The sequence below is a fragment of the Lynx canadensis genome, chromosome E3, assembly GCF_007474595.2.
Source record: "Lynx canadensis isolate LIC74 chromosome E3, mLynCan4.pri.v2, whole genome shotgun sequence".
NCBI classification, from domain to species: domain Eukaryota; kingdom Metazoa; phylum Chordata; class Mammalia; order Carnivora; family Felidae; genus Lynx; species Lynx canadensis.
The window spans coordinates 21,806,178-21,818,990 of NC_044318.1; the positions used below are offsets into that span (position 1 = coordinate 21,806,178).

General features: G+C 56.6%; 1 protein-coding gene across 7 annotated transcripts in view; it reads left to right on the top strand.

Annotated features, from left to right (window-relative positions):
- Nucleotides 1-11,412, top strand: part of IL4R (interleukin 4 receptor) — a 43,535-nt gene extending 32,123 nt beyond the window's left edge. For all 7 annotated transcript variants that reach the window (XM_030301441.1, XM_030301444.1, XM_030301445.1 and 4 more), the window contains 4 exons: nucleotides 3,007-3,103; nucleotides 5,027-5,105; nucleotides 6,489-6,538; nucleotides 7,875-11,412. In XM_030301441.1, the coding sequence (XP_030157301.1) occupies nucleotides 3,007-3,103; nucleotides 5,027-5,105; nucleotides 6,489-6,538; nucleotides 7,875-9,435 (1,787 nt within the window). In that variant the 3' untranslated portion in view covers nucleotides 9,436-11,412. The remainder of the gene's footprint in view (nucleotides 1-3,006; nucleotides 3,104-5,026; nucleotides 5,106-6,488; nucleotides 6,539-7,874) is intronic.
- The last annotated feature ends 1,401 nt before the right edge of the window (nucleotides 11,413-12,813 follow it).

Sequence of the window (12,813 nt, forward strand, 5' to 3'; positions counted from 1 at the left end):
TTAACATACAGCGCGGTATCGGTCGGAGGAGTAGAATTCAGGGACTCATCACTTACGTACAACACCCAGTGCTCATCCCAACAGTTGCCCTCCTTAATACCCATCCCCCATCTAGCCCATCCCCCCCCCACCTCCGTCAACCCTCAGTTTGTTCTCTGTCATTAAGAGTCTCGTATGGTGTGTGTACCTCTTTTTTTTCTCCCTTGCCCTATGTTCATTTGTTTCGCTTCTTAAGTTCCACATATGAGTGAAATCACATGGTATCTGCCTTTCTCTGACTTATTTCACTAGCATAATATATTCTAGCTCCATCCACATTATTGTAAATGGCAAGATTTCATTCTTTTTGATGGCTGAGAAATATTCCTGTGTTTGTGTGTGTGTGTGTGTGCGCGCGCGTGCGCGCACTGCATCTTTATCCATTCATCCATCGGTGGACATTTGAGCTCTCTCCGTGCTTTGGCTATTGTTGATAATGCTGCTATAAACGTTGGGGTGCATTTACCCTTTCAAATCTGCAATTTTGTCTCCTTTCGGTAAATACTTAGCAGTGCAATTGCTGGGTCTTACGGCAGTTCTCTTTTTAACTTTTTGAGGAATGTCCACACTGTGTTCCAGAGCGGCCGCACCCGCTTGCATTGCAACCAACAGTGCAAAAGAGATCCTCTTTCTCCGCATCCTCGCCAACATCCGTTGTTGCCTGAGTCGTTAACGTTACCCATTCTGACAGGTGTGAGGTGGTATCTCATTATGGTTTTGATTTGTGTTTCCCCGATGATGAGTGATGGTGAGCAGCTTTTCATGTGTCTGTCGGTCATCTGGACGTCTTCTTTGGAGAAACGCCTGTTCATGTCTTCTCATTTCTTCGCTGGATTATTTGGTTTCGGGATGTTGAATTTGATAAGTTCTTTATAGATTTTGGAGGAGAACCCTTTATCAGATATGTCATGAGCAAATATCTTCTCCCATTCCGTAGACTGCCTTTTAGTTTGGTTGATTGTTTCCTTCACTGTGCAGAAGCTCTTTATCTGGATGAGGTCCCAGTAGCTGATTTTTGTTTTTGTTTCCCTGGCCTCTGGCAACAAGTCTAGTAAGTTGCCACGGCCGAGGTCAAAGAGGTTGCTGCCTGTGTTATGATTTCCTGTCTCAATTGAGGTCTCACATTCAGGTCATCCATTTTGAATTTATTTTTGTTTATGGCGTAAGAAAGCGCTTCTTAAAAACCTGAGCCCAGAAGTGACACACACACACACCACTTCCTCTCCAGTTTTATTGGTGGAACTAGTCACATGGCCACACAGAGCTGCAAGGGATTCTGGGAGATGTAGTCCCTCATACGGGAGCTGCATTACCCCCACCGGCCCCCACAAGAGGTCTTTGCAACACTGTTACTCATGGCTTTTTGCAACGGAAACATTGATTTATCTCACATAAAATGAAGTCTGACAAGTGGACCTTTCCCTGGTTTATACCTCAGCTCAGTGATGTGGCCCCAGAGGCTTGTTTTCTTTCCCTCAGCCCTCCTAAGCATGGTAGCGTTTTATCCTTAGACTTGTTACCCTGTGCCCCAAGCTGCTGCTGCACACGCCCTCATGCCCCAAAGCCTAAAAGAAATGAAAGGCTGCCACAAACAAGTGCTCCTCGGACATCTCTTTCATCAGGAAGCAAAAATCTTTCCAGAAGCTTCCCTAGTGGACTTCCCTTGCATCTCATTGGCCAGGACTGTCGCGGGGCCTCTCCCAGCTGCAAGAGAGGCTGGGAACTCATGCCTGGAAAGGAGAATAAGATAATTACGATTGACCCAAATCTCAGGGTGGGCACACTGATCCCTGGCAAGGAGGAGGGGAGCTAGCTGTTGGGTAAAGGGGCCGCCTCAGGCACCGGTCTGTACCATGGAGAAGGAGCAGGGCTGTTGTGGACACCCAGTGGGAGAAGGGTCTTCAAAGTGCCGGGCAAAGTGGCCGCGGGTGGGTACCCCACCCGCCCCACCCCCGACCCCGACCTCAGCCCTCTTGTGTTGTTCGTCTTGCCCTGCAGACGTCTCCTGACCCATCTGCCTTCCACTCCATAGGTAGGATCTTCTCCCACTGAGTGTCCCACGTGGTATAGTGCTGGGCAAAGTTTCGTCCCGTTCACTCGATTATACCACTGCCCTGGGGAAGGGAAGGAAAGGGGAGAGAAATGGCATGTATGGAGCATGTACGATGGGCTGGACGCTCATTTGTTATTTCCACAAATATGTATTGAGCCCATACGGCATGCCTGGCTCTGTGTTAGACTCTGGGGCATCAGCCATGAACGAAACAGACAGAAATCCCTGATCTTGTGGGACGGACCTTCTGGAGGTGAGACAGAGAACAAACAAGTAAACAGGAAAATAAGTCAGATAGCCCTTGACCCATATGACATTAAGTCTGGGGAGAAAATCAGGGTGCAGGCACGGAGAGATGGGAGGGGCAGCAGGGGAGAGGGTGTGCGGGAACTTTTTGGAGCAGGTGACGGTGAAGTGAATGAGAAGGGGCCAGCTGTGCACAGACAACAACGGCAAAGGCTTATGGGACATGCGGGCACTGCTGACCGTGTCGTGTGATCTCCACAACTGCCCTGCGACCTCAGTGCTGTGTTAACCCCAGTGTACAGATGAGGAAGCTGAGGCACACAGAGAGGCTGAGGGCCTTGTCCTGGGTCACCAGCAAGGATATGACAGAGTCAGGCTTTGAACTCAGGTAGTCGGGCTCCGCAGGCCCCCCGCTCTTCACCTCTGGGCTTCAGGAGAGGGGCAGCAGCGAGTTCAAGATCCTGGGGTGCCACAGAGCTTGGGAGGAGCAGGGGAGAGTGAGGAGGCCGTGTGGCCAGGGCTCAGTAGCAGTGGGTGAGGCGGGAGCGCTGGGTGGAGGCCGGCCCACGCAGGGTCTGAGTGGACCCTTTCCTGAGGCCTCAGCGGCCTGGGAACCAGCGGGTGGCACCCAGCACGGCGCAGGCTCACGGCTTCCCTCCCACTTGCAGACTACGAGCCCTGGGAGCAGCACCTCCCACTTGGCGTCAGCATCTCCTGCCTTGTCATCCTGGCCGTCTGCCTGTCCTGCTACCTCAGCGTCATCAAGTGAGTCCGGGGCTTCGCCACGGGATGGCCCGCGAGCCGGCCCCGCTGGGGTGTGCGGAGGGAGGGAACCCCCCTCGGGTCCGTCCGCTCTCACGATACGTATTTATTGAGCAGCTACTATGCGCGAGGCCCAGGGGCAACAGCTGAGAGCAGGGCCGACGATGACCCTGTCTGTGCTCTTTGTGGGGAGACCGAAGCCATCGGTCAACCAATAACCACAACCAATAATCACAGCACAGCACAGTGATCCGTGCGCTGAAGGGAATCTGCCGGGGCGAAGGGAAGAAATGTGCGGGCTGCTGGGTCGGGAGGCCAGGCGGGCCCCTCTGAGGAGGCGATATTCGAGCTGAGGGATATTCTGGAGGGAGAATGAGCTGGGGAGGGACTTTCCTCCAGCCGAAGGAAGATGGGTCACCCTGGGTCCCCAGGGTGAGGTCCAGACACTCAGAGCACGTGGCAGGAGACAGAGGAATTCTAGATAGTTGTCCCGGAGACCTGCGTTTGGATCCTGGCCTTGGAGCTCGGGAGCTTTGTGGCCAATAAGAGGCCGAACCTCTCAGCCTTGGGTCTCTGTTGCAGGTGGAAGGAGCTTATTTCATGAGTGCTGAGAGTCCTGAGAGAGTCCCGGGCCACAGTAGGCGGGGGGGATAGAAGGAGCCTTGTTTCCAGTGAGCTCAGGCACTTGGGTTCGTGGTGTCTCGCAGCGGCCATCTTTCCATCTCTGAAATGGGACCAGCGAGCCTTGGCTCACTGCGTGAGGCTTAGTGACGACTGGGCGCTGAGCGAGCAGGGTCCTACATTTTGCCGGCCACACGGTAGGCGTGCAGCAAATACAGGTTCCCTTCGTGTCTTATTCCGGATGGCTCTGCGTGCCCCTGGGCTGGTCTTTTCCCCTTCTGTGAGCCTCAGTTTCCCTATCGGCGGTCCCTCCCTGCCAGGGAGGCCCTTTCCCCGGGTGTCACCGTGGCTCCTGCCCCCCCGTCCGTGGCCACTCAGAAGTCCCCTCCTCCAAGAGGCCTTCCGCGAGCACACCCTCCATTCCTCTCTATTCCCTTTCTTCTGTGTTTTTATTCATGACACTGAAGTTGCCATGGCTGAGGTCGCTGTCTTCTAGAAGGTCAGTTCCGCCAGGGCGGAGATTTTTGTCTGTCTTGTTCACTGTTGCGTTCCCGACGCCTGGACCAGTGAATGGTGCATAGCAAATGCTCGATAAATATGTGTTGCCAGACTGAGTGAAGCGGGAAGAAGCCAGTCAGAGGTGATCTGAGAACCTTCCCTCCCAGCACTGACGCCGTGTGGCTCCGGACAGACCAGGCGGAGAGAAGGACTCCGGTTCTCTCTGGGTTCCCTCAACTGCTCTGGCCATTCCAGGCCTCACCCCGGCATCTTGGTCTCGGCTGCCCCGGGGAGGGCAGAATTGCTGATGGGGAGACCCAGAATTCTCTCTCTGCTGCCTGGGTGTCTCCTAACTCCCCGGGGCTTATTCCCGCGGAGGGCAGAGGTGGCCACATCAGGAGCTCCATCCTGGCTAACAGAACCTGGCTGTTCTGCCCACAGTCCAGCTGTCACTTCACTTCTGGGCCTTGGTGTCTTCATCTGTAGAATGAGGTTAGGGCAAGGCATCCACGAACCCTCTCAACGTGGTCCCTGACCCCTTCGCGGAAAGAACATCAACCTGTTCATGCACCCAATAACTCTATGTTTATTTTTTTTTCATTTTGAGAGAGCACAAACGGGAGAGGCAGAGAGAGAGAGAGGGAGACGGAGAATCCCAAGCAGGCCCTGGGCAGTCAGCTCAGAGTCTGACGCGGGGCTCGAACCCACAAACTGTGAGATCGTGACCTGGGCCGACTTCAAGATTCGGCCGCTTAACCGACTGAGCCACGCAGGCGCCCCTCAATAACTCTCCCTTCTCTTTTTCAGGATTAAGAAAGAATGGTGGGACCAGATTCCCAACCCCGCCCACAGCCACCTAGTGGCGATAGTCATCCAGGACCCACAGGTAGGAGAGTGGGTCGGTTAGCGTTTTGTAGACCGCACGCATCAGGAAGCAGGATTCAAAATGCCTGGGAGGCTGTTGGCTTTGGAACTGCACATGACAAGCCAGGAAGGTTTCTGGATTTCAGCAGCAGCTTCGTGTGGTCACTAGGAGCCCAGAGGCCTTTGCTCCCTGCCCCCTAGCTTCCACGGCTACTCTTCCCGACGGGCCGGGTTCCTCTGGGTTGGTTGCTTGGCGTCTTATCTCCCCCGGGAGGAGGTGACCCTTGAGGTCACCTCCGTGTCATCTCCTGGAAAGGTCTCTGTACCAGGGCAAGAAGCCAAAGGGTGAGGGGGTTGGGGACAGGCTTCCTGTGTCTTCCTCTTACGAGCAGAAAACTGCCCCCAAAGCACGAGCAAATCTCTCCTCGATTCTCATCGGTCTGAATTGTACCACATGCCCTTTCCTAAAGCATTCACCAGTAAGGGAGTGGGGATGCTCTGAGACCAGCCAGATGGATACCCCTGAACTAAGGGTGGATGAGCTTCTCCAATGCCATGGCCACGTGGGGTTTCCTGGGTGATCTCAGGGCTCTGTAGGAGGGAGGGAAGGGAGGACACAAGCCCTATCTAGAACAGAACATCCAAGTGTCCTCCGTTCTCCAGGGACCCGCCGGCAGGCTCTGGAGTCCAGTGGTCTGGCTTGGAACCCTGGCTTCGCCATTTACCTGCGGTGTGGACTCGGGCATGTTGCTTAACCTCTCTGAGCCAGTTTCTTCACGTGGGTTATTGTAGTGCTTACCTGATACTGGAATTCATGGAGGCGACACGTATAAAGTGTATATTGCAGGGTCCTGCACGTAATAAGTGCTGTTCATGTATCAGTGAGCTTTGCTGTGTAACAAATCAGCCCCAAATTTAGAGAGCTGAAACACTCTAAATTAGCACTTGCTTCTGCAGGTGGGTAGTTTGGGCTCCATGCAGTGGTGGGGGTGGAAGGCTCTGGGATGGGCCCCTTCCCAGTGGCCTCAGTCACAGGTCTGGAAGTTGGCTGACTGTCCGCTGGAGCAGTGGCGACGTCCTCGAGCTGGCCGACCCGATGTCACTCCGCGGCATCCTGTTGGTCAAAGCAAGTCACACGCCCAGGCCAGATTCAGAGGGTGGGAGGAGCTTCAGAGCAGTGTGGCCATTTTTACCATCCGCCCCGGCGACTTGATATCTGGGCAGTCTCGTCGATCCCGCGGGACGCTGAGGCTCAGAGAACTGAAGTGACCTCGATTAGACCCCCGGCCTTGTGATGTCACGTCGAACACTCCTTTTGCAGCAAACACTCCCTGAGCTGTGCCGTATGCCAGGCTGGGCCGCAAGGCCTCTCCACTCCATTTCATTGGCTGTCTCTGTATTTTAGGTGTCGCTGTGGGGGAAGCGGTCCCGAGGCCAGGAACCAGCCAAGTGCCCGTATGTATATGAACTCAGGTCACAGCCTGTGTGGATTTGGAGGATGTTGGAAGTGGGGCGGTAGGACCACACCCCCACCCCCGCACCTGCCTGTTTTTCCTCCTGAGCATTCAGGACTTGCCCTGGGACACTGGGCTTGGAGGGTGGCAGGAGGAGAGGAGGTCTGGGTAGGTGGGCATGTTGGCTAAGCCCCCTGAATTTCCCCAGGGGTCAGGCCCAGGCCGAACCCCCTCGGAAGTGCGCAGTCTGGCCTGAGCCAGGCTGGTAGAGGTTACAAGCCGGACGGCTGTGCCGGTTGTTACAATGTCAACAGCATCGCATGCTAGGTTGGCGAATCGCCAACTCTGGAACCCCTGAGTGTCTGACCATCACCCCTGCCTCCCCTAGCTCGTCCCTGGATGACCCACAGTCCAGTAACTAAAGAGTTGGTACCTGGCACAGCACGGGGGTCCCAGGACACTGCCCCAGCCTAGGACCCCACAGCCCCGGTCATTACTTGTGCTGTGATATTGATAAATATTTTAAATTGATCAGTATTTTTTTCAGTTTATTTTATTTTTATTTTTATTTTTGAGAGAGAGAGCGTGTGCACACACACAAGTGGGGGAGGGGCAGAGAGAGAATCCCACGCAGGTCTCATGCCTACGCGGGGCTCGATGTGGGGCTCGAACGCACAAACCGTGAGATCATGACCCAAGCTGATATCAAGAGTCGGACGCTTAACCGACTGAGCCACCCAGGTGCCCCTGATAAGTATTTTTTTTTTCAATATATGAAGTTTATTGTCAACCTGATAAGTACTTTTAAATGTCATCGTCCCTGACGGAGACTTTTCCTTATTCAGTAGACTGAGTTTGCGTCGGGTGCCGGGTTGTGTGTATGTGTGGCCTCCAGAAATCTCAAAGTGAGACACGGGCGCTGCCTTCAAGGAGTTCCTGGGCTAGTAGGGAAGTCAGACTGACAGATTATTGACTATAAAGTCAGGAGGCCAGGGGCGCCTGGGTGGCTCAGTCGGTTAAGCGTCCGACTTCGGCTCGGGTCATGATCTCATGGTCCGTGGGTTCGAGCCCCGTGACGGGCCCTGTGCTGACGGCTCAGAGCCTGGAGCCTGTTTCGGATTCTGTGTCTCCCTCTCTCTCTGACCCTCCCCTGTTCATGCTCTGTCTCTCTCTGTCTCAAAAATAAATAAATGTTAAAAAAAAAAAAATTAAAGTCAGGAGGCCTGTCTGCATTAGATAGACGTCAGTCCAGGCTGATTTTAAACTGGGCTTTGAAGGATGAATAGTTTTTCCAGCAGAGAAAGCGAATCCAACCAAACTTTTCTTTGCTGTTGCAGACACTGGAAGACTTGTCTTAGGAAGCTCCTGCCCTGTTTACTGGAGCACGGCATGGAAAGGAAGGAGGATCCCTCCAAGATTGCCAGAAATGGGCCTTCGCAGGGTTCTGGAAAATCAGCATGGTGCCCCGTGGAGGTCAGCAAGACGATCCTCTGGCCCGAGAGCATCAGCGTGGTGAAATGTGTGGAGCTCCTGGAGGCCCCGGTGGAGAGCGAGGAGGAGGAGGAGGAGGAGGAGGAAGATAAAGGGAGCTTCTGCCCATCGCCTGTGAACCGCGAGGACAGCTTCCAGGAGGGCCGGGAGGGCATCGCGGCCCGGCTGACAGAAAGCCTCTTCCTGGACCTTCTCGGGGTTGAGAAAGGGGGCTTTGGCCCACAGGGCTCGCTGGAATCGTGGTTTCCTCCTCCTTCGGGAAGTGCAGGTGCTCAGATGCCCTGGGCTGAGTTTCCGGGTCCGGGGCCCCAGGAGGCATCGCCCCAGGGCAAGGAGCAGCCTTTCGACCCCCGGTCCGATCCTCTGGCCACTCTGCCCCAGAGCCCAGCCAGCCCGACTTTGCCAGAGACGCCCCCGGTCGTCACAGACAACCCCGCCTACCGCAGCTTCGGGACCTTCCAGGGCCAGTCCTCAGGTCCCGGCGAGTGTGACTCGGGCCCCGAGCTGGCGGGACGCCTGGGGGAGGCGGACCCCGGCCTCCCCGCTGCCCCCCAGCCTTCGGAGCCGCCTTCCGCGCTCCAGCCCGAGCCAGAGACCTGGGAGCAGATTCTGCGTCAGCGAGTCCTGCAGCACAGGGGGGCCCCGGCCCCGGCCCCCGGCAGCGGCTACCGAGAGTTTGTGTGCGCCGTGAGGCAGGGCAGCACCCAGGACAGCGGGGTGGGGGGCTTCGGCCCTTCGGAGGAGGCCGGGTACAAGGCCTTCTCGAGTCTGCTCACTGGCGGTGCCGTCTGCCCAGAGACGTCCGGGGGTGAGGCCGGCAGTGGGGACGGGGGTTACAAGCCCTTCCAGAGCCTCACTCCTGGCTGCCCTGGGGCCCCCGCCCCAGTCCCCGTCCCCCTGTTCACCTTCGGACTGGACGCGGAGCCACCTCATTGCCCGCAGGACTCCCCCCTCCCGGGCAGCTCCCCAGAGCCAGCGGGGAAGGCGCAGGACAGCCACAAGACCCCGCCGGCCCCGGAGCAGGCCGCAGACCCCCTCCGGGACGACCTGGCCAGCGGCATTGTCTACTCAGCCCTCACCTGCCACCTGTGTGGCCACCTGAAGCAGTGTCACGGCCAGGAGGAGGGTGGCGAGGCCCACCCCGTGGCCAGCCCCTGCTGCGGCTGCTGCTGTGGAGACAGGTCCTCGCCGCTGGTGAGCCCTCTGAGGGCCCCGGACCCCCTGCCAGGTGGGGTGCCCCTGGAGGCCAGCCTCTCTCCAGCCTCCCCGGCACCCTTGGCTGTCTCAGAGGAGGGCCCGTCCTCCCTGTGCTTCCAGCCTGCCCCGAGCCATGCTCACAGCTCAAGCCAGACCCCCAAAAAGGTGGCCATGCTCTCCCCAGAGCCCACGTGCACGATGGCTTCCTAGGCGCGTGCCCGCTTGTCACTGCCATCTTCGAGTGAGGGCTGGGCCTTAGCCCGGCCTGGGAAGTGCCTCCCCCGGAAAGCGGCTAGGCTGGAGAATTTGCAAAAGACTTGGAGACCCCTGCTATGAAGCTGGGAGGTGGTCTGACCTGGGGGTACAGAGACTGGGCTCCACCCTGCCCCTCCCCCAGCTCCCAGCCTTGGCCTGGGCTCGCCACAACCCAAGGGAGTGGAGGGCACGGGGGAGAGGCCCCTGCGGGGATCGGGAGCTCCTTGGGTGCCTCGGCTTGTGCACGAGCCACTGGCCACTTCGTGGGTCCACGCGCCCTCCCTGCCGCGCTCACCCTGGGTGCGCTTTGTCCGCTCGTCACTCTGTTACTCCTGTCTTGCCGGGTTCTGGGATCGGCTGCCGCTGTCTCACCGGATTGGAGGCCGAGCCCACCGGGGAATGACTTGGGAGACCTTGGGAAATGGATGGGACGTCGTGGTCCTGGAAGGGTGGTCGTTTGCCCGGAGGTGCCCATTCGTTCAACAGACCCTCCTTAGGTCGACCCTGGGGGCAGGACCTGGGCCGTGGCGGGGCGCGAAGTCAAGTGCGGTAACAGACACAAAAGGACCCGAAAGACTGGGATCACCAAGCCACGACTGGCTGCTGTCTGGTTCCCACACAACCACTGAGACCGGGGGCTCCTGTTAAGCACAGGAGCCCCAGAATGAACACAGCCAGCTACCTCGGGGCCAGTCTGTGCCCCCGCGGGCGCTTTGCTGGCAGCCGCAGCAGCCGAAGGGAGGGAGGGAGGGAGGGAGGGATTGGCCGAGCTAGGCGCTCCGCCGGCCCACACCACACCCTCAGCCGGCACGGCGACCTGCCCCTCTGGTTGTGTAATGTTTGTTTGCATCCCGAAGATTATTTTATCGCCTGGTATTTGTCTTCGCTGAGAAGCGTGGAATCGGAGGGCAGGGCGTGGTGTTTTGTGTAAATAAAGCCTCTTTATCTCCGTTCCCTGCCCCCTCCGTGTATTAAACAAACATCCGGGCCGAGGTGGTGGTGAGCTCTTTATCTCTGTTAACTCATTGGATCTTTCCATCCAGAGGAAATGAGGTCCAAGAGGTTAACTTTCTGTCTCTGTTTGTTTGGGTCCCCCCCCCCCCCCCCCCCGAGCCAAGGACTCAAGTGCAGTTAGCTGCTGTAGGTGGTGATTCCAGGAAACCTTGCTCGGGAGTGGGGACGTGAGGCGGGGAAGGTCAGGAGGCAGTAAACGGTGTGTTATCCAACGGGGCCAGCCCTGGCAACTGACCTTCCACCCGCTGGGAGCCTCGGGTAACCATGCACAGCGCCTGTCCAAAGCTATCCCTGCAGGGGTGAGGGAGCCCGGTGTTGGGCCACCAGCTTCCGTTTGGTCAAGGGCATTAGTTCTCCAGCACGTCCAGCTGCTCCAGGAAGCAAGCCCCCAGACGGAGAGGTACGAAGGATTACCGGAAGCTGCTGCACTTTGCCAAGGTGGCCCGGCTAGTCAGTGGCAGGCCCGTAGCTGAACCCGGGCAGGTGGCATGAAGACGCAGGCCGGGGACGTAAGCTCTGTGTCTGTGATCAGTCTGCTCCCTGAGTAGCTACCCGGATGGCCACCCTTGGCAAAAGAAGCGGCTTGGCTGCATAAGGTTCCCTTCTGTTCTGGCATTCTGTACCATGCGCTAGGAGTGATGGGGAGCTCACTACCTCACATGCAGCCTGATGTTTGTTAGAAATCCTTCCTCTGTGCTGAGCCCAAATCTACCCCTTTAGAGGCCTAAGTCATCCCCCCCCCCAACCACCCCATGATTTACAGATGGGGGAACTTTGTGCTAGAGAGGAAAAGGGACTTGCCCAAGGTCACACAGTGAAGGACGGAGCCTGAACTAGCCCTCTGGACTTTTTGCCTTCAAGAGCTCTGTATAAAAATTATATATATAATTTTTAATAAAAATCTCTCTTTAAGGCCAAGCAATGTGCTGAGTGCTCTACGTCCACTACATCACGTCTCTCGCGGGCAGGTTCAGTTATTACCCTCATTTTATAGATGAGGAAGCAGGCCCAGAGAGGCTGAGGTTTCGCTTAGGACCACACAGCGAGGACATCCCGGAGCAGGACTTGAACCCAGGTCCGGCTGCAGAGCTCCCAGCCGCCATGGCATGCCAGCCACTCAAATACCAGCTCCAGTCCATTTTGCCTGAGCGTCGTCTCAGAAAACCAACTGTTAAAAGCAAGCAGCAAACAGAAAAGATGTGCGAGTGGTGGAGGGGTGGTCGGGATGGAAGTCTGACACAGACCTGACTCTGGTCTCTTCGTTGCCCCGCCAGGATCTTAAGAGAAAAGGGACCCAGGTGGTCAGCTGAGGCTCCGCTCGTAACAGAGAGTCGTCTGGGCTTTGGGAAGCGGGAGTAGAGAATCAGACACCTCGCATTTCTTACGTGGATTTGAACCCACCCTCTTTGGTTCAGGGAAGCTGGGACAAGGCCACTGTTCTTGCTTCCCCAACCTTCTTCTCCAGCTTAACACCAGGAAGGAGGAAGCAGAGGGCAGGGAAGCTGCACTCCCCACCGATATTTACTGAGCATGTATCAAGCAAGACGGTAGAGCAAGTGCAAAGGCCCTGCGGCATAATGAACTCGATCTGTTCATAGTTCAGAAAAGATCAGCTAGAGCGCAGTGAGCCAGGGACAGTGGTGGGAGATAAGATCAGGCAGGATGGGGGCTGGAGTGAGGAATCTTTATCTTGGCTCGACTGCACATTAGCCCATGCACTGAGATACATGGTCCGAAAGAAACCAGCCAGTCCCCAAACTAAGCTACCCATAAGCAGGGGACTACAGCCCTCCTGACTACAGCCAAGGGGAGTTGGGGGGGGGGCGGCTTAAAAATCCTCATTGCTGATATTCTCACTCAGGACTGAAGTGACTTCCCCCAGGGAATGGCTGGCTGCCAGGGCCTTTCTGGACATTTCTTCAACAAAGGACTTTTAAAAATCCCCTTAAAATCTGGTTCTGGGCCTCCCAGGTCTCCACATTAGGCAAGAAACCCCAAGGGTATTCGGGTCAGGGAGCCCCAGCCCCCTTCTCTGCTGCACCCCTTTATGCCTGAGCTTTCTCATTTGTAAAACAGGAAAGATAATAACACCTCCCTCCTGGGGTTGTCCTGGAGATCGAGTCCCTTTTCACCTTCATCATCCCCTAAGCTCCTTCCAAGCTTCCCCGGTGGGTCTCTGATGGCTCCTGACGTGGGAGCTCCCCTGCCTGTGCCCTCTCTCGGTCCCCAAGCTCTCTGGCTCATGCCTACTCCTTCACTGGCCAAGAGTTCCCCACCTGGCAGAACACTCCCTCACTCAAATGTTCAGTAACTACTCCC